The sequence below is a fragment of the Diabrotica undecimpunctata genome, chromosome 3 (genome assembly GCF_040954645.1).
Source record: "Diabrotica undecimpunctata isolate CICGRU chromosome 3, icDiaUnde3, whole genome shotgun sequence".
Taxonomy (NCBI): Eukaryota; Metazoa; Arthropoda; class Insecta; order Coleoptera; family Chrysomelidae; genus Diabrotica; species Diabrotica undecimpunctata.
In genome coordinates, this window is record NC_092805.1 from 98,413,725 (window position 1) to 98,435,850 (window position 22,126).

Below are 22,126 nucleotides of genomic sequence, written 5' to 3' on the forward strand. Positions count from 1 at the left end.
AAAACATCCAACTACCCTAAATAAAAAAACCGACATTGATAACTTGAGCCAGATATACCACTCTCTCATCATACAGAACAAATAAAAAACCACCATACAGGACAAATAAGAATTTCATATCGCTTATTCTTATTTTTTTTAACTAATAGTCTAAATTGGTCCATTCTCCGTCGAATATAACAAAAAAATTTAAATCCTTTTTTTAACTTGGTTTTTTTTTCTTTTCACCAATTCCCTCGATGATCGTACCTCACTGCATTCCAAATAAACATAAATGTAAGAAAGCAAGCCACATGTGGACCTGTGACATTCAACAACGGATAGCAATTAACCGAAAGGAAACTAGTGTGGTTTGACCCTTGGAAGAGCTTTAACAATAAATATAAATGAAGCCATTGGTCAAAATAAAAAATCACCTAAAAATTAAATGCATTACAAATTCAAGAAATATTAAGAGTTTATTTAATCGATTCATAATAAAGTTTATAAATATGTAATGTTCGAACGTATTATTGGTTGCATAACCAGATGATTTACCGCCAACATTTATGTACGTTAAAATCATATTTTTTCATTTATAATTACTGAACATTTTTAATTGAATGGCAGTAATAAATTAAATAGAGATAATAAAACTTTTATTTACATAAATTTAATTCTTCTAAAATTTAAGAAAGTTTCGTAATAAAATAAGTATTTTATTATTTCAATGTTGTTAACCTGAAAAAACAATTGCCACCAAAAGTCAATCAATTTAAAATTATATTTACAAGTTAGAAGTAAACAATTTTAGTGGGTGTACAATTAAAATTGCAAAATTAAAAGTTATATTATAAGTAAACAAGTTTAGTGGGTATAGAATTAAAATTGTAAAATTAAAAATTTATTGTAAAATATAAAATATGGAAGCATCACTGGCAAAACCCGAGGAAAAACAAGTAGCTGCAAGAGATCCAATGGAAGTAAATTCTAGTGAAGTCGGTACTGAAGCAGAATCACTTGAAACTTTGGATGAGGAGGAAGAAGTATTTTTTCAAGACATTGATTTGTTAGCAGAACACGGTATACTCGAGGATGATATAAAATCCATTAAGAATATGGGAATAATTACAATAAAAGGTTTTCAAATGACAATGAGAAAGAAATTATTAGAAATAAAAGGAATTACTGAGGAAAAAATTAATAAAATCAAAGAGGCATGTTGCAAGATATCTCTAAGCAATATGTTTATGACCGCTTTGGAAGTTTCTGATCAAAGAAAGCAAATCTTTAAGCTTCATACTGGAAGTTCCAATCTAGAGTAAGTACTTTTTACCAATATTATATTAAAAAAATTGTATTAATAAAGTGGATTTATTTATTGATATTTTAATTAAACAAGTGAATGTGATTGTACTGTGATTGTAAGTTATGACTTTCGTATGTAACTTTTAAAATATATATTGTGAGTTATAACTATTAGGATATTGTCAAGGCTTTTTATACCAAAATTTAGACCATTTAGATTTTTATTAGAAATTTAATTATTTAGACCAAAATATGGTTATTGGACAAATATATCACTTAGTAAAATGTTACCCAAAAATGTACAGTATGTAATTACTGTTTTAATGGGAATAAGCCACAATTAAAGTTTAAAATAAGGTTATTGACGTATTAAAAAAAGAAACAAAATTTGTGTAGTTTATTAATATTTGTATTTTGAGAACGATTTTTAAAGTAGAAATTGAAACGTCAATAAACTTATTTTAAACTTTAATAGTGGCTTATTATAATAAGCCAAATATATACACATTATAATAATAATTTCACTATATATTAATAAACTCTTATTAAAATCGCCAAACAGACATAACTTGGACAGGAAATATAATTTTCTTACAGGTGGCCGTCACGTGGATGATTACTGATAAAATGAGGTCGAATCTATTTTAATATTTTTCTCAATATAATTTAGTAATTTTGATTACAATATATTAACCTAACCAATATTTTTACGTAATAAGGGCACTTCTGTTTAAATACGATCATTTTAACCGTTTTCGAGAAAAATGCATTTAAACAATAATTTTGGAATCTAAGAAAGTAATTTCAAATATTATTTCATTTATGGTAAGTTGGTTTTGGACTGACAGATAATTATTATCCGTAAATGTCATTTTTTGCAAGATACGTGTTTTTGATATGAAACTTTATTGTATTGTTGCATTTTTTTAAAAAGCTATTATTACTTTTTCGATTGAAATGTCACATCAACCTTTTATAAATGAAGAAATGCGGTTTTTGATTTGTGTACCTATACGTCCAAGAATATTTTTGTGGTCGAAATTTGTGCGAAGAAAGCAACTTTTACGAGGTCGGTATTCTTTATTTGGCGGAACCGTCATTGCCGGGAAGATGACATTTTCAACGTGAGTATAAACTGAACATTTAGTGGGCATTATAGCCAAGCAACTAAGTAATAGGGCAATGAGTTCTTCTTCCTAATTTAAATGGAGATTGGCAGAGGAATTTTAAATATCCTAAGTATAATCATAATTATGAAATTCTTATTCTTAGAAATCCTTAGAAAGTTTGTTCATTTTTCTTTGGAAATGCCTTCTGGTAGTTTGAACCATGCAATTGCGAAGGGACGAGATGAATAGGGCAAAATGTTACAATAGACCCATATAACTTTGAAAGAGTGGAGAGTTTTAAATATCTCGGAGCAACAATCACTGCAGATAACGATATCGCGGAAGAGATTAAAGGAAGAATTCAGGCAGCAAACAGATGTATGTACAGCCTCCACAATACTATTAAATCTAAAAGCCTAACACGAACATCAAAGATTAGAATATATAAAACGGTGATTAGACCGGTGCTCATGTATGGGTGTGAAACGTGGACCCTGACCAAATAAACTGAAAGAAAACTTAGATGTTTTGAGAGAAAAATCCTCAGAAGAATCTTTGGGCCTTATCACGACATTAATAGCAAGCAATACCGAATGAGAACAAATGCTGAGGTCAAGCAGATATATAGAGCGAGCGATATAGTCCAAGAGATTAAATCCCAACGTCTAAGATGGGCTGGCCATGTCCATAGACTCCATAATAACCGCCTTGCCAAGTTAATATGGGAGGAAGAACAATGGGGCTGCCAACTGACCCAACTATTATGGACGACCATTCAACATGGAAGCAAGTTGTGCAGTCAGCCAAAACCCACCCCGAGTTGTAGTACTACGAGAAGAAGAATTGCGTTTTTCTCGAAAGCGGTTAAAATTATCAAGAGTTTTTATTTACAAGAGTTCCAATATTACGTAAAACTAATTAAATCATATTTTCTAATTAAAATTACTACAAACGTTCGCCAAAAGAAGTTTTTGATTTTATTAGTGGTTTTATGGTTATGAAAATAAAACCATGGTTTCGCAGTCAATATCCCAATAACACACAATTTATCATTAGCAAAAAAAAAACGAAAAACAAATTTGAAGTGTTTTACCACAGCAATATTTTATTAAGTAATATTTGGTCCAATAACCATATTATTTTGTTATAAATAACCTAATCATACGCCATTTCTCAGTAGTTACAACTCACCCTGTACTATATATATATATTTTTTAGTAAATTATTAGGAGGCGGTATTGAATCGATGTCGATTACAGAAGTTTTTGGGGAATTTAGAACAGGAAAGACACAATTGTCCCACACCCTATGCGTTACAGCACAGATGCCAGGTGCTAATGGATATCTTGGAGGAAAAGTGATGTTTATTGATACCGAACACACTTTGTATCCTTTTTATACTTACCTAATATTATAGTAATTACTATTTAAATGGGAATAAGCCACAATTAAAGGTTAAAGTACGTTTATTGACGTTTCAATTTCCACTTCGGAAATCCGATTTCCGAAGTGGAAATTGAAACGTCAATAAACGTACTTTAATATTTAATTATGGCTTATTCCCATTTAAATAGTAATTACTTTAAAATGCCACAAGAAAATAGCTTCAGAACAATACCTAATATTATGTTAATTTATTTCACTTAAAGCCATCAATAGAATGCGATAAAATAAATACTTGATATTTCAAGTGTTAATGGTACTTATTTTAGCATTTCTCAAATTGTTTAAGCTTGTACTCCATTGGCCTACGTTTTTGGCAAATTTTTTATGCTTTATTGGGTAACAATAATTTGTTTTTTGATTATTTATAGTTGATACATTTTTTCAATGCTCGTACCATAAGTCAATAGTCATACAGATAATATATTATAATATAAAGCCACAGTTTTATGTATTGCTGCAATCTTGTAGTTTTGAATATCAAAGTAGGTTGATTGATATATAAAATGCTAGTAACATAACATAATGATAAATAATTAATTAAACCATTAAAAAAACAAGAATATTGAGAATAATAACGACATTTAATGAAACTGCTAGCTTAGCGGATCGTTCAAGGTCTGGTAGACCGAAAACTGCAATTACTGATGATAAAACTTTACATGTTCCATTAAATGTTCAGGAGAATCTGTACAATCCACTCGTGGATCGTGGACAGTTTGTGCAACGCATTTCATCTCGGTGTTGTTCGTTTGGGATGTTGCCTTTAACGGATCGGACAAGAGATGCAATCGGACAAGAGATGCAAGTTTTTGATGGGACGTAAATATTATCTTTATTTCTTTTGGTTTGAGAATTTTATCGATTTTGTCAGTGACACCTTTATTATAATGAAGACTAACTAACTTTAGTATGATAAAGGTTTGAAGTTGAACCATTTTTTGGATTGAGATTGAATGGGAAATATATGCCTGTGGATGTAGATGCTCTTATTGATATGAGATAACCATGTTTCAAAGAAGAAAGTTCTAAGGATCTACTTGAATCGTGGCAAAGGTGTAATAATCTGGAAACAAGCGGCAACAGAAGGAAACATAAATGACTGAATTAATTTGTGACGGTGGGTGATGGGAGTTGATATGCAAGTAGCGGTTGGTATGGGTGGGTTTTCGGAAACAGACCAATGGAAACTTTGAGATTGGCTTTTCTTTATGAGGATGTCGAACAATGAATGAGATAGGGATGAATCAGTTTCTATCTACATCGTAAACTGTATACTAGGATAGGTATACAGCGTGTCTACAAAGTTGGCATCATATAGGAAACTTTGTTATTAATAATTTTACGAAAAAGAGTTATTCTTCATAAAAATCTCTGTATGATCTAAAACCTAAGATGCAACCATCAGATATCAAAAGTTATCAATCTTAGACGAGGTATGTAAAAAAATATGAATTGCACTCAAGAGTAAAGTAGCTTTATATTTCACTGTATTAAAAATTTTTATTATGAAAACTTGTTTTGAATTAATAACTATGTTCAAATAGGCAATTACATTCTTCTAATTGAAAAAAAAATTCAAATTTTTCTCAAATTATCGATCCCGATTTTTATTTATTACAAATATGATAACTCTTCCGTTTTAATAAAAAATGATATGCAAATTTTCACAAAACAAAATTCATTAAAAATTTAATGAACATTAAAGAGTTAATAACCTTTCAATTAGTTAATGTCTGCCTTGTACCATTTTAGTGATACATTTAAATTAGTAATATCATAATAATTCATTTTGCTGTAATCATTTAACGAATATTATTAGCTCCCTCAATTCTACAAAAAAAAATCAGTGTTGTCAAATCTGATGACCGAAGAGGCCAAAAAATTTCAGAATAACTCTTATATTGAAACGATTTTTAAGTTATTGCCTTACATCTAACCTACTGTTATATACTTAATATTTAAAAACCCCGCTAAAATGTTATAAGGCAGATATTAACTAACTGAAAGGATAATAACTCTTCAATGTTCATTAGATTTTTAATGAATTTTATTTTGTGAAAATGTGCTTACCATTTTTGATCAAAAAGAAAGAGTGATGATATTTGTAATAAATAAAAATGATGCTCGGTGTTTAAATTTAAATATGGTTGTATAAATTAATCAATACATTTGTCCTCCCTGTATTCCTACGATCCCTATAAGTACCGCCATCGGGCTCGTGGAATGCGTCCCTTTAAGACAGAAGAGCACGAGTCGTTGAAAAGAAAAGACGCAACCCGGCACGGGAACCCATGCACGCATATTAAATTGATTTCGTTCGTTGTTTTGTAGTGCAAACCCTGGTAATTCGACCCAGCGGTAAGTTTTTACCTAGTTTTACCTAAACCTATAAATTGGTTTTGATTGTTTATTGCAACCATTTAAATTTTAATAATTATTTGCACCAATGAGGAAAAGTCCATTTTCTCGCCAGAGTTACCGAAGGAATAGTTCTGTTAATTAAGTACTATTAATTTGTAATAGTACATTTGTTTGTTAATACCCCACATTGGCCTATCTAGCCGGATTTGAACTCATTTATTGAAAAAATATTTTTTGTTATATTTAAATTTGAATGGTTGGTTTCGTCTCGTCGTATTTTTTATCGTTTTGAGGGTTCTTATCTTAAGTTTGCGTCTCTTGTCGTGGCTCGAGAATAATTTATGACCTTTTTGTAAAGTCGACCATATGGGACTTTTTAGAAGGGAATTATCGTCGTTTTAATAAAGTATCGAATTACAAATCGGTAATTTCGGGGTTTTAGACCACATTTTGTACATTTTCGTTTGTATAATATTATTGAAACTTGTTAAAAATTTAAAATGGAAAAACTTGAAGAAAAGAATAGGAAACTCAAATTTTTAAGAAAAACTGCGTTAAATGATATTCAGTTAATTTTCGATTTAGGTTTTAAGGCCCTTTCAGACGTTTCTATTCGCCCTTTATTTAAAATTAGACTAGAGGATTTAGATTCGATTCGCGAAGAGTTCTTAAAACATCACACTAATATTATTAGTAATATTCTTTCTGTACCAGACGCGGATACGAGGGTTGAAGAAAATGTTCGGGAATTATTTTTGGAACAATTTTATAAAATAAAACTATTTAGTGCGGAATTATTTGAGCCACAATTTGAAACTCCAGAACCATTTAGATCGGTAGTAGTTCCACAATCAAATATTCGCTTGCCTAAAATAGAGCTGCCTAAATTTAAGGGTGATTTTAAGGAGTTTAGTTCGTTTTTAGACTTATATAATTCGGTTGTACATAATAACGCAGGCCTAGCAGACGTAGAAAAGTTTAAGTATTTGAAAGGATGTTTAGAAGGGACTCCACTTAGTTTGATTCGTAATTTGTCAATAAATAGCGATAATTATCAAATTGCTTACGATCTAATTGTTAAACGGTACACAAATGTTCGTCGTTGTGCGACCGCGCATTGGGATGCGATCTTGGGCGTACAGAAAATATCGGTAGTTAATTCGAAAAATCTGGCTAAATTAGTAGATACGCTTTTAGAAAATTTAGCCGCATTGAAAACATTAGGTCTTCCGACAGAACATTGGGATTTTATTATGTTTAATTTACTTTTGTCGAAACTAGACGCGGATTCAGTAAAGTTATTTGAGTTAGAAAATAAATCGAATAAAATCCCGTCATTTCAAAAATTGGTAGAGTTTATTGAAACTCAGTACATTGCTTACGATAATTTGAATAGTAGCTTAAGTGAATCTAAGAAATCGTCGAGGGCTCCAACTTATACGGAGCCAAAGTGTAATTATAAACATTCCAATGAGTCAAGGCATAATAGTAGTTCATCCTTTGTTACAAATTCGTCGTCAATATGTTGTGCTTTATGTAAACAAAGTCATTTTCTTAACCATTGCTCGTTGTTTTTGAAAAAATCTCCAAAAGAAAGATACCAATTTTGTAAAGAATCTTCCTCTTGTTTTAGATGTCTTAATCAGGCTAATCATTCTGTCAAGTCGTGTCCAAAGGCCTTTAAATGTAGTAAATGCAACAGTCACCTTCATAATAGTTTGTTGCACTTTGATAGAAATCGTTCCAATAGTCAGTCGTCCATAGAAAATACTAATAATCCAGGGGCATCGGGAGTCGAACAAAATTCGCCTGAAATATCACATTGTGCTGCTAGTTTTATAGGGAAGAAAAACGAGACAAAAAAGGAAATTTTGCTCGGTACCGTTTTAGTTCACGCGATTGATAGTAAGGGGTGTAAACAGCCCTTGAGATGTCTGCTAGATTCAGGTTCAATGAGTTCGTTCATTAGTCGTAAAGCTGCCAGTAGATTAGGTTGGCCTAAAACTCCTTGTTCATTTGAAGTTAACGGACTCAATTCGATGCAAACGAAACTGAATCAAGGTCAAATAAGTTTTTCTATCCAACCTCGTCATCAGGAGTCACCGGTGTTTCACTTGGAGGCTATTATTACAGATCGGGTTTGCTCGGATTTGCCGAGCACCAAAATTGACATATCGACGTGGAATTATATTAAAAATTTGAAGTTAGCCGATCCCGAATTTAACTGTAGTCAATCTATAGATTTGTTAATTGGTTGTAGCATATTTTCGAAGGTGTTGTTAGAAGGTAAAATTGAAGGTAAAGCGGGACAACCAGATGCCCTAAATACCGTTTTTGGTTATATTTTGTTAGGACCTACTAGCACACCTAACCTTTCGTCGACTTCGCTTGTTTGTCTTTCAAATATTGAAGACCCACTAAATTCTTCGTTAACGAAATTTTGGGAACTGGAAAACGTACCGGAAAAGCCAGTTTCAGAACCAGAAGACGTTCTGTGTGAGAACATTTATCTGGAAACGCATAATCGGGACGTCTCGGGTAAATATGTTGTATCTTTGCCTTTTCGTGAATCGCCGCCTTGTTTGCAAGATAGCTATGATATTGCTTTAAATAGATTGCTATCATTAGAACGACGCTTATCTCGTCAACCAAGTTTGAAAAAAGAATATTCTTTTCATATGCAGGAGTATCTTGATTTAGGTCATATGCAGTTAGTCTCTAATGCCGAAAAGAAAAGGGGAAAGTATTATATTCCACATCATTGCGTTGTGAAACCAGATAGTGTTTCAAGTAAAATTCGAGTTGTATATAATGCGTCTCAGAAAAGTCCCAGTCGCGGTAAATCTTTAAACGACTATTTACTGGTCGGTCCTAAGCTGCAACAGAACATAGTCTCGCTGTTGTTGAATTTTAGACTTAATCGTTTTGCGCTGTGTGCGGACATTCGTCAGATGTATCGTAATATTTTAGTCGCTCCTGAACACACGGATTATCAACGCGTGTTATGGAGATTTTCTAGCGCTGAGGAAATTCAGGAATATCGTTTATTAACTGTTACTTTTGAAATAGTATCTTCGCCGTATCTCGCTTTAAGAACTCTCCAACAATTAGCATTAGACGAAGGCTCTCGTTTTCCTAAAGCCGTTAATTCGGTATTGTCCAAATGTATTAGATGTTGGAAACAATCTCCTAAAAACTTACAACCCCCTATGGGTAATTTGCCTAAATTTCGTCTCGGTGCCATTAAACCCTTTTCGATTTGTGGATTAGATTATGGTGGACCGTTTTCGATAACCATGTCTCGTTACAGGGGAGTTAGAACTCAAAAGCCCTATTTGTGTCTATTTGTATGTTGCGCTACAAAGGCTTTAAATCTTGAAGTAGCTAGTGATTTGACCTCGGAAGCTTTTTTGGCCGCTTTACAACGTTTTTATTAATTTTGTTTTGTTCGGCTTTTGTCAATATAACCGCGACGAAACCACCATTTTAATTTTAATTTTTTTATTGTAGTTTAAGTTTTGAATATTTGTGTAAGATTTGTATAGGAATTGTTTGTATTAATTATCGTTTTAGTTGTTTAAGTAATTATAGTATTTGGAATTCGTTTTGTTTTTTAAAGACCTTATGGCCTTTAAAGGGGGGAGAATGTTTAAATTTAAATATGGTTGTATAAATTAATCAATACATTTGTCCTCCCTGTATTCCTACGATCCCTATAAGTACCGCCATCGGGCTCGTGGAATGCGTCCCTTTAAGACAGAAGAGCACGAGTCGTTGAAAAGAAAAGACGCAACCCGGCACGGGAACCCATGCACGCATATTAAATTGATTTCGTTCGTTGTTTTGTAGTGCAAACCCTGGTAATTCGACCCAGCGGTAAGTTTTTACCTAGTTTTACCTAAACCTATAAATTGGTTTTGATTGTTTATTGCAACCATTTAAATTTTAATAATTATTTGCACCAATGAGGAAAAGTCCATTTTCTCGCCAGAGTTACCGAAGGAATAGTTCTGTTAATTAAGTACTATTAATTTGTAATAGTACATTTGTTTGTTAATACCCCACACTCGGTATCGGTAATTTGAGAAAAATTTGCATTTTTTTTCAGTTAGAAGAATGTAATTGCATATTTGAACATACTTAGTTTTAAATTCCAAACAAAATTTTCATAATAAAAATTTTCCATATTGTGAAATATAAAGGTACTTTAACTACTGTTGAGCGAAATTAATAATTTTTGACATGTATATATGTATGTATGAATGTATATACAGCGTTAACAGGCCTTTTAGGCCAATTGCTGGATGGATAATTTTCACCGTTTTCTGTTCTTAGCTATCAGCTTCCAATCTCTGATTCCCATCTCTCTGACATCTTCCATCAGTATATCTCTTCATTTCATTTCTGCAATAGTTCATCTTCTCAATTCTCCCTCTACTACTTTTCCACCAAACATTCTGCAAAGTATCTTTCTTTCCCATGCTTCCAATGTGTTCTGTATGATTTTGTTCATAGTCCATGTCTCGGTAGCGTATAGCATTGTGGGTCTAATTATAGTTTTGTATAGTCTTATTTATGTATTACGAGATATATCTTTGGCCTTAATTATTTTGCTCATGGCTCCAGCACACCTGTTGCTCTTGGTCAGTCTCAGGTTGATTTCAGTTTCTTCCTTACATGTCTGATCAATAAGAGTACATATATTCATCCACCTTCTCTCCACCTCCAATTTAAAGAATCCCCTGGTGTTTATTCCTTTTTTTCTCGAGATCTCCATGTACTTCGATTTATTAATATTAACTTTCAGTCCCATTTTAGAGCTTTCAGGAATCAGTCTTTTTGCTATATTTGATAGTTCTTTTCCATTTCTTGCAATGAGAACCATATCATCAGCGTATGCTAAGCATTGGTGCTCCTTGTAAAAAATAGTTCCGGACCTATTTATCCCACTAACCCTTATAATTTTTTCTAGAACTATATTGAATAGCAATGTAGACAACGCGTCTCCTTGGCGAATACCTTTTTTCACTTCGAATTCTTCTGAGACTGTACCGTTGCATTTCACAGCACAAGTGGTTTATCTAATTGTCATTTTTACCAATCTTACTATTTTTTCTGGCACTTGGAATTCTTTTAGCGTTTCTATTATTTTGTTTCTGTCTATTTTATCGTAATGCGGCTTTGTAATCAATGAAAAGTACTTGTGCTGAAATGTTGTATTTATAGAAATTGATCAGGATTTGTTTTAGCATAAAAATTTGATCGGTTGTTGGTCTTCCTTTCCGAAATCCTCCCTGGTATTCTCACGAAACAGATCAGAATGGAGAAGAATCCTGGAACAGGCCAAGACCCAAAAAGGGTTGTCGAGCCAGTGATGATGATGATGATGATTCTCCTAGATTCTCCTAGATTCTTCTCTCTCTCTCTCTCTCTATATATATATATATATATATATATATATATATATATATATATATATATACCTATATATATATATATATATAATATATATATATATATATATATATATATATATATATTTCTAATCGTTTTTTAATTAGTATGGCGAGCACTTCTATATATTACCTCTAATAAGGATATTCCTCTATAGTTTGTGCATTCAGGTCTATCTCACTTTTTATGTATAGGAATTATAATCGACTTATTCCATTCTTGAGGCATTTCTTCGGCATCCCATACTTCTAGTATTAGCTCACCAAGTTGGTTTATTAAGGTCTCTCTCTCCTCCATATTTTATGTTCTCTGCCACAATGCCGCTTTCCCCGGGGCTTTTTTGATTTTTCATATCTTTTATTATTTCTTCAATTTCTTCTCTTGTGTGCTTTGGTATTTCTTCTATTACTATTTGAGGTTTAGGAACATCATAATTTTTTTCAGTAGTCACTCCGTCATTTAGCATCTCTTCGAAATATTCTTTCCACTTTTCACATATTTGGTCTTCGTCCACTATCAGGTTTCCTTGCTTATCTTTTACATTCATCGTTCTTCCCTGATACCTAGTTTTAATGTATTTTACCTCTTTGTAAAAATTTTTTACTTCATTTTTCTTGTAATTTTCTTCAATACGCTTTATTTTATCATCCATATACTTTCGTTTCCGCTCCCTTAGGATTATCTTTACTTTTTTTCGTTGTTGTGCATACCTTTCTAGGTCGTCTTGTTTTTGCGATCGTAATTTTTTAATTTCAAATCTGATCTTTTTTTTTAACCCTGTTCTACATTCCTCATCGAACCAGTGGGTTTTTCTATATCTTTTTGTTCTTGGTATGTTCTTCGACGTTGCTTCCTTTATAGTGTTTGTCATTTTCAAGAACTTTTGTTGTATGTTACTCACAGTAGTACTATCTTGTTTGGCGTAGGTTTCTTGTATATCCTTTTGATAATCCTGCGCTACCTGAATCTTTCGCAGTTTTTCAAAATTCAATTACGTTGCACTTTCTTTTTTCATTTTTGCTTTTTAATTATTGCTTCTCTTATATTAATTCTAACCAAAAAGTGATCTGAGTCTGCGTCAGCCCTTCTGCACGTTTCCACATTTGTTATTAAATTGGCGAACTTCTCTTGTATTAAGATGTGGTCTATTTGATTAGTTTCATTTGATCCCGGAATTTTCCACGTTCCTTTATATATATATATATATATATATATATATATATATATATATATATATATATATATATATATATATATATATATATATATCATCATCATCATGTGCAGCTTTATCAACCGTTTCCAATTACAGTGCAGCCTCCCTTATTTCAATGTTATTCTATGTTCTTATTATTATTCGACGATGTCTTAGTTATACGTTGTTCTAATAATTTGCGCTCATTTGCGCCCATATTTTTCTATCTTGTGCTATTCGAGACCACGTTGTTCCTGTTAATTTTCTAATATCATAATCCCATCTGAGATTCGGGCGCCTCTTTGGTCTCTTAGCGTTCCTGGGGTACCACATAGTTGTTCTAGTTGTCCATCTGTTATCTGTTCTTCTTGCCATATATCCCATATCCATACATATATATATATATATATATATATATATATATATATATTTCTCCTGAAATTTTTGACATACCTCGCATTAAATTGATAACATTTTTTAGACCATGCAAAATTTTTATGAAGAATAACTTATTTTCGTAAAGTTAATAAAAAAAAAAACATTTCCCATTATGTTGCCAACTGTTAAGTCCCTGGAACAGAGATTAATCAACGCTAGTGTTTTGATATTTCTTTTAGCTATATCCTTGGGACTTCGGTAGACCGGCTATACATAAGGTCTCCACCAATGCCCGCTAGACCTCATACTTTACCTTTGTGATCCCAGAGCTCTTGTATCAAAGCTACATTGAACCTTCTCATGTCAACAGTAAGTTTACACGAGACCTCGTCAATTGTATAGACTATGGTTTGGGCTTCCTCGCCGATCTTGGGCATATTATTTGAATCAGCTATATTTAAGTTTGCTCCCTCCATACAGGCCCTCCATAGTCCTCACCAGTATCAGTAGTCCATTTTTTGAATACTCGTTAGCACATTTCATGCACAGGGCTCCTTTGCTAGACGATGTTTTATATAACTGCAAAAGTCTATTCTGACCTCCGCTCCGATAGGAGCCTCATCAACATGCTTGTTCTAGTTTGTTAATGATCAGATCTGCTTGAGACCGATCTATTTGAGCATCAGGATGGTGTCTGTGTTGTACCACCATTCCATATACGTCACGTTGCTTTATAATCTGTCAGTCTGCTCGCTAGATCCACTTGGTTTCTTAGCTACTCTGTTGTGAGGGGGGTAATGGTATTCTCCCGAAGTCTCTTTTTATCCTCGGGCATTGCCGATTTTGGTTTCTTGGTTGCTATGGTCCATGCCCAGCAGCCATTTTTGCCTTTTTGAATAACAATATTTTTTCTAAGTAGATTCAGTTATTAAAATGTTAAAATATATTGTTACGGTAGTTCCGTGAGATTCATCCAACCGCTGTCACCAATGTTACATTTCTTGAAAATTAACTTTATTCAACACCAACAATATTACAATACTTGTTTACAATAACTCAATGACAACTATTAACTTTAAAAGTCAAAATACTACTGTTACAATCTATTAATATCGGTTTATATACATTTTCTGACATTCTAAACTTCACTAGACAATTCATCAATTCATCAGTTCATCAGTTCAATCCCACGGAACTGTCGTAACACTGTTCCCTCCTTTATAGTTATTCGCCTCGAATAACTGAACCATTACGGGCTGATTGAAGTCAACAGGGTGGATCAGTTCCATGGTATGGAGCTAATTTCTTGATATGAACTATCTTGGGTTTACTAGATTAGATCGTTTATTTTCTGCAGGATGGTGTACGGGCCTTCTCAGTTTCATTGGAGTTTCGGACAAAATCCTTTCTTACGTGTGGGATTGTATAACAAATTCGTAGATTTCTTCTAATTTTTCTTTCAAACTGGTAGGATTTGATCCCTAATTTTATAAAATGCAAAAATTTAATACTAAGCATTCTATGCACACGACCACGCTGCATCTACATAAGAAAATATTTACAAAATGACAGTGAAATGCGTATATATCATGTTAATATAAATACGTCTACGGTCCATATTCGTTGATATAACCTAAGAAAGCTTAGCAGAAAACTACTAATTATGCTATACCGCCAAACGGTTATAAATTTCTAATGTTATGATAAACCAATACCTTCTAACATCTGTAAACTATATTAAGACAATAGCTAATGTATACTTGTTTTTCTGACAAGTAGATGCCGACATACATGTAGCAGTGTCTCGCGTATTACATAACATACGGTGGGTATTAATGGGTTAAGTAAACACGTTGTATACTATTTAACGGGTTTTGCAATTGCCAACATGTGGGTTTGAGCATTGATGATGATGGTGTTTGGGTTTCGAAGACTTCCATGTAGATATTGGCAATTGGTGGAGAGAATGAGGAGCCTATTGGGACACTATTGACTTGTCTGTAAAATTGATTTTACAGGAAGATCAAATAAGTGCTGGGTATGCAATGTTTAATGAAAGTTACGTGGTCTTGCTGGATATTATGTGTAGGTTCCAGAATGTTTAGGGTTTCGTTTATAGGAATTTTTGTAAAAAGTAAAATCCTATTCAAACACTAGAATATCTGAGGGGAGATATGATATTGTTTAAGAAGTTCGGTAAAATAAAAAGAATTTTTGACGAAGAATGAAGCGTTTTTGACAAAGATTGTAGGGTTTTGGTCAAGTATTTTGCCAATGGTTGTAAGAAGGGCAGTTATATATACTGACAATAGAACTAGAGAGATTACAACAGGCTATATTTTATTTTGAGATTTATTTTTAGAGTTAGTTTATTAGAACAGATAAAGAATATCTGCCAATAGTTCTACACATTATTTTGTATTTTTCTTAACATTAGGCTATAGTCGACCCGAACGATTACGTCCTATAGCTGAAAGATTTAATCTGGACCAGACTGCTGTTATGGAAAATATTCTTTATGCCAGAGCTTATAACTCAGAGCACCAGTTCGAGATATTAAACTTGTAAGTATTTATAGTATTAAACTGTAGTACTAAGTTAGCAAACCCTTTGTTGGTAAATCAAAACTTCTTTTTTAAAATAGAGAAAGCAACATTGTGTTTTTGATCAACATTCCTGTAAACACAGTACATAACTGTTATCCGGAAACTTGTAGGCAGTATATGACGCTTCCATTGTCACAGAGTGCAACCACTTCTTGTAAAGCATTTCAGCTCGTTCTCTTGATTGATCTAAATACTGCATGTATTTTATTGTCAGTTTCAAACAAACAAAAATTATTATTTATCTTATATATTATCTTATATATTATTTAACCTTTTTTAATCTCATTTTTAGAGTCGCTGCTAAATTTCATGAAGAAGGCGGTATCTTTAAACTGCTAATCGTCGATTCTATAATGGCGCTTTTCCGTGTCGACTACACAGGTAGAGGAGAAATGGCTGATCGTCAACAAAAACTTGGCCAAATGTTGTCCCGTCTGCAAAAAATCAGCGAAGAGTTTAATGTTGCAGTTTTTATTACTAACCAGATATCTTCGGATTTTTCTGTGGTACAGTTGGAACCCGATGTACCCAAACCAGTAGGAGGAAATGTTCTTGCTCATTCATCTACCACAAGATTGGCTTTGCGAAAAGGTAAAGGCAATAGAAGAATAGCCAGATTATATGACAGCCCAGATTTAGAAGAAAATGAAGCTTCCTATATTATTACTAACGGAGGTATTGATGATGCAAAAACGATGAAGTGAGATATTATTTGATATAAGTATATTATCAACATTTATTTGTTTAATTATTTAAGTATAAATTATTATTAAATTTGTTTTATTTCGAAATAAGTTCAAAATCGATATGCAGTAAAATTTCTTTATTTGCAGGTGATACATTTCATAAATGCACCGTGGTAATAATTAATAATTATTATTATCATATCAAATCAATATGTACCTATGTATCAAATATAGTCGACTCTTGATAATTGGTGGGTGTCCAAACCGAGCCGTGACAAATGAATGTATTTTTATTTTGTGCATGCCATTAATTATTCCTAAAGTTATTTTAAACTAATGCATCCTACATTAGATTTTGCTCCCTCTTCAGTGTAAAAATATTAACTATTTTCCGTATGTCGATTTTATTACATTAAATTTTGTGTTTCTATAAACTTTTTGATATTGTTGGAATTTACTTGTTTAAAATTATCTCTTGATTTGTGTCAATACCAAAATAAAAAATAGAGGCAATATTCAGCGACAACTAACAATCTTCATGAAAATAAGGCACATAGGAATAACGACCGTCACAGGCCGTGAAAAACCTTATATCAGGTACCAAAAACTGTGAATAAATAGTTTTTGGTCAAAGGTTATAAAAACAAATTATTGCCAATAGAATTTAAGAATGTGTGTTGATAATTGATTATTATATAAATTAAGGGCATAAAACAATAAATAATTAATATTATAAATGTGATGCAAAGGGGAAAATATCTGAATATCTCAATAAAAGCTGAAATGAATAAACCTTGTTAATAAAGGCGCACAAAATGCAATCAGTAGAAAATATGCGAATAATAATAAAATTAATACAATTATTACAATAGAATCAGTGATACATGTACGAATAATAATACTTGATAAACGAATGCAAAATGTTCTCAAACGATTAGAATGTTTAAAAACGCTACACAATATGAAAACTAGTTCACCAACAACCAATGGAAACTCGCAACCAATAATTGTATCATAATTTAACATTTTACAATGGGGCTGCTTTTGGCCGCAAGAAACTGCGAAGCCCCTACTTCGAGCTTCAGGAACAAAATGATGTAAAATGGTGTAAAATGATGTTGTAGATGTTGATTCTCGGGTATGTATTCGATCTGCTCAACCGGAAATCTAAGTAGCGTCTACTCGCGCAAACATTGCTTAATTCTTGCAGTTGGTGATGTTTCATTCTCCTTTCATTCGTACTTTTTGCACTTAGATGAGTAAAAAGTACGAATAGAAGTAATTAATATGTAATTTAATAGTTTATAAAAAGTTGCAAACTGCGACAATCAGTATCGACAATTCGATGTTGCCACAGGTTTTTCTGTATGTTTTCATTGTGTGTGACTACTATGACTATTTTTTGTTACATAGTTATTTATGTATTAAGAGCGAAAAATGATACATTATTACTCAAAAGTAAGAGTCACTAAAGGACAGCGGAGTGATCACTGTTTACACTGTGCACAATCGTTTAATAAAGTGAAACCATTATTAAATTACAATATTATAACTATTTATAACAAATGGTAGACTAAATCTGTAACTTAGTTACTTCTTATTTGTAATTTGAAAACTGAATGTGTAGTTTGTAGAGTTTTTCAATATAATTCCTATTCACATAAGATTATAAGGGCAACATTCTAATATGAACAATTATTTATTTTTGTCACAGACATATTCACCTATCTGTACGTTTGATGATAAAATTTTTCTTGAATATTGTCATCTATCTAGCCTTCAGCAACTGTGGAACTCTTCGATGCATCTGTCATTTTAATTGTCTGAAGTCAACTCCACCATTTAACTGAGTGGCTCATGATCGGAGGCAGTGGGTCTATTGTCCTATATATAAATGGTAGTCTCATAGGTTCAAATATTTAGCACATTCGTTGGGTATTTTAGCATTACTATTATATGATTAAAACACTTTATTATTCTATTAAGAATAATCGGTGGCATAATTTTATTTTTAGTCTTAAATTAGTGTATTTTCTATAAATCGATAAATAATCAATAGAGTGTTATTTGTGACAGTAAAAACTCGAGTCATTGTCTTTAAATCTGAAAAGCTAAATGCCTAATTAATCTCATAATTAAAAGACATTTCTTTGTTCTCAATATCTTATACAATTATTCTTACTATAAGTTATACTTACAGTTTGTCCGCTTGCTGTAAATTTTCAAATTTGAACTACTTATACTGCAGAAAAGACTACTAAACTAAGTACATAATTTCCAATAGTCTATATATAAAATTTAGCTTCAGCTCAGCCGATATTAGGGTTGGTTGTAATGAGTTGGATCTTAGATTTTATAGAAATTTCTCAAGAAGGTTGTTTATGACTATAATTTGAATAAACAAGTGAACAATTCAAAAAAAAATTAGAATAAAAAATTGACGTTACAAGCACTTATTTTATTTTTAAACTTTTCTCTTAAATATCTGGAAAATTATCATATTAACAATAAACATGTGTAATAAGTAACATTGTTTGCAATTAAATTTCTTATCAAAAGTTGTTAATGCTATTAGTACAAAATAATTTGTCCAGTATACAGAAATGTAAGTTCATGAAAATGATAATATAATGATAAGTAATTTTTTGGAAATTTGCTTGTGGATGATCGGAAAAATCTTTGTTTCTTAAAATTTGTTACGAAAAATTTGAAGTCCATCATAAGGCAATAAAAAAAATTAATCTAGTATTTTCCGAAAAATTCGAAAATTTTTAATACTGTTGCATGAAAATCTATTTGTTAATAATTCATTTCAATATTCATTCATTTTTTACGTATAGAAGAGCAGACAAACTTTCAACTGTACACCAAGTGTACAGTAATTTGTAAATTAATAATGACTTAATACTTTTTTATTAAATCTAGACTTCCTCTATGTCTTCTTCTTAAAATGATTTCTCCTCAATGGAGGTTGGTTACTACAATTGCAAACTCTTCTCTGTCTCCGACTGTTCAAAATGTCGAATGTTTCTTAGCCACGATAGTCTTTTCCTTCCTAGTCATCTCTTTCCCACTATCTTTCCTTTCACTATTGGTTGCCTATATTGGTACTTATCATTTCTCAGTATGTGGCCTAGGTATAATCGTTTTCACCGTGTTAAAAAGTCTAAAATCTTGAGGATACTCCTATAGGTCGACATTTTAACTGCCTCTAGTTTATTTTCGGATGATGTTTTAAGTGTTCACGTTTGGACTGGACAAAAGAGGGTGCACCAGACGTAGGTAGCATTTTGATAAACGTAGTCGAGTTTCGAGTTCCATTCGAGAATCACATACTCGTTTGATTTTTTGGCCTGTTCTATTCTCGATCTTATTTCTAGATTAGGATTTAGACAACTTTCGGTCCAACATCCAAGATGCTTGAACTTGCTGACCTGTTCTAAAAATGAGCTCGTCCATTTTACTCCTGTCGTCAGAGACGAAAATGCCACTGAATATCTAAAAATAATATTAACAAGCTGAATTTTGCTCAGAATATCAATTTTAGGACCCCAACAAATATGAAAAAAGTTTACCACTCCTAACCCCCCTGCTTCCTCAAAAAAAAAACCTCGTAGGGGGGGGGGGGGAGGCGGAAAAGAACGACGAAGAATCTGTACGCTATAAAATAAATAAAAAATGTAGCTGAGATAATTTTAAACAAAAATGTTCATCAGAACTTTTTATGTAGAATAAACCGTTCTCTCAGAAACAACGCTTGGAGCGACAGGCGCTTTTGAATTTGTTACGCGCGCGAAATCAATTTTAAATAAAATTTGTATCAAATCGACGGAAACAATTCTATCTTCTGATCAAATTGTTCTGTCGACAAAAATTAAAATGCTTTTAAAGGTGAAAAGAGCAGCTTTGTTATGCAATTTTTGTATTTTGCTGCAAATGAAGTCAGTTTTTGTAAAGTTGTTAAATAAATAAACGTTGTGCGATTTTTGCAATTTTTTACGATTCTCATAAAATTAATAAAATTTTCACCAAACATTGACAGGTCATGATGAGAAATCCATTGTTAGAGCCTAATCTTCAGAACCTATAGCCTGAAAATTCGTTTTTGAGTTTTGGCAACAAATGTGAGGCATTTAAAATATGCCTAAAAATCGCAGGATTGAAAATTTCACATTACATCGATCTAATCCATTTAAACTACTTCTTTTCGATAACATCAGTACAGTTTTTAGCTACAAATTCCACCAAATACCGTTTTCGTGGAGGCATTTCCCATGATGTGCGACCGCTTGTAATGTGAAAGGTTAAAATCTGCGTTTTTAGGCTTATTTCAAATGGCTCATTTTAGTTGCCCAAACTCAAAATCGAAATTTCATTTATAGGTCTTAAAGATTAAGCTCTAACAGAAAACTCCGCTACGACCGGCCAATGGAAGTGTTACATTTTGTTGATCTCATGAGAATCGTAAAAAATGGCAAACTCGCGCAACGTTTCTTTATTGAACAGATTTATAGAAACTAAATTTATTTGCGGCAAAATACAAAAATTGCATACAAAAGCTGCACTCTTCCCCTTTAAAATGCATTTTAATTTTTGTCGATAGGACACTCTGATCAAAAGATATCGAATTTTTACCGTCATGAGTTGATACAAATTTTAAAAATTGATTTCGTGAGCGTAAATGACATTCAACATCGCCGGTTGCTTCAAGCGTTGTTTCTCAGGGAACGGCTCATTCTACACAAAAAGTGGTTATAGACATTTTTGTTAAAAATTATCTCAGCTACAGTTTTTATTTGAAACAGTTTTTTCTACAGCGCAGCGTACGGAGTCTTACTAAATCGATATTTTTTTTTGTTTTCCCCCTACTTAAGGTTTTTAGGTGGATGCTGGGGGTAGGAGTGGTAAACTTTTTTGGGGTCTGAAAATTGATATTCTCAGTAAAATTCAGATTGTTTTTATGATTTTATAGGTCAAATCTCTGACGATTGAACCATTTTGGTTTTTTCGGATTGGCATCATTTTGGTATTATTATTTTTATTTTCATACCATATCGTTCACAGATCGATTTGGTCCTCTCAATGAGTCTTTGTAGACAAAAGTCGGAATCCACAATCAACACCGTATCATCGGTGTATCTCATGCTGTGATATTTACGTCATTCACCTTAATACCGTTCTGACTCCATCCTGTGTCTAGACCTCCAAATTTAGAATAAAAAAAATTAAATTTTTTGTAATTTTTTATACAATAAATTTTTTTAAACAATTTTCAATAGCGCTACAGGTCTTGTAGATGCTTGCCTTCCAAAAGCTTGTTTATTTCCTTCTATTTTTTCCAATCTCTTGATTTTCATCTCCAATCTCTCACGCATATTTCTAATAAATTTAGCTTTACTGCTCAGAACCATTGCTTTTTTGGGCGTTCTTTTCTTTTTCTCCCTTCCTCAGTATTCGTTTAACATTTCGGTCCTCTGGCATTTGTATGATGTGATCAAGTCATGTATTTTTCTCAGTCCTCATTATTTCTTCATTTGTTTGTCTTCTCCAAATATTCTCCGCAGCCGTCTGTATTCTTCCGAAAATTTTTCTGAACATCTTACT

The 22,126-nt window shown here is 32.3% G+C and overlaps 1 protein-coding gene across 1 annotated transcript; it reads left to right on the forward strand.

Annotated features, from left to right (window-relative positions):
- Window positions 1–778: 778 nt before the first annotated feature.
- On the forward strand, window positions 779–20,136 carry LOC140437081 (meiotic recombination protein DMC1/LIM15 homolog). The gene is made up of 4 exons (XM_072526386.1): window positions 779–1,300; window positions 3,615–3,782; window positions 15,675–15,794; window positions 16,129–20,136. The coding sequence occupies exons 1-4, from the start codon at window positions 903–905 to the stop codon at window positions 16,538–16,540; spliced, it is 1,098 nt and encodes a 365-aa protein (XP_072382487.1). The 5' UTR covers window positions 779–902; the 3' UTR covers window positions 16,541–20,136.
- The last annotated feature ends 1,990 nt before the right edge of the window (window positions 20,137–22,126 follow it).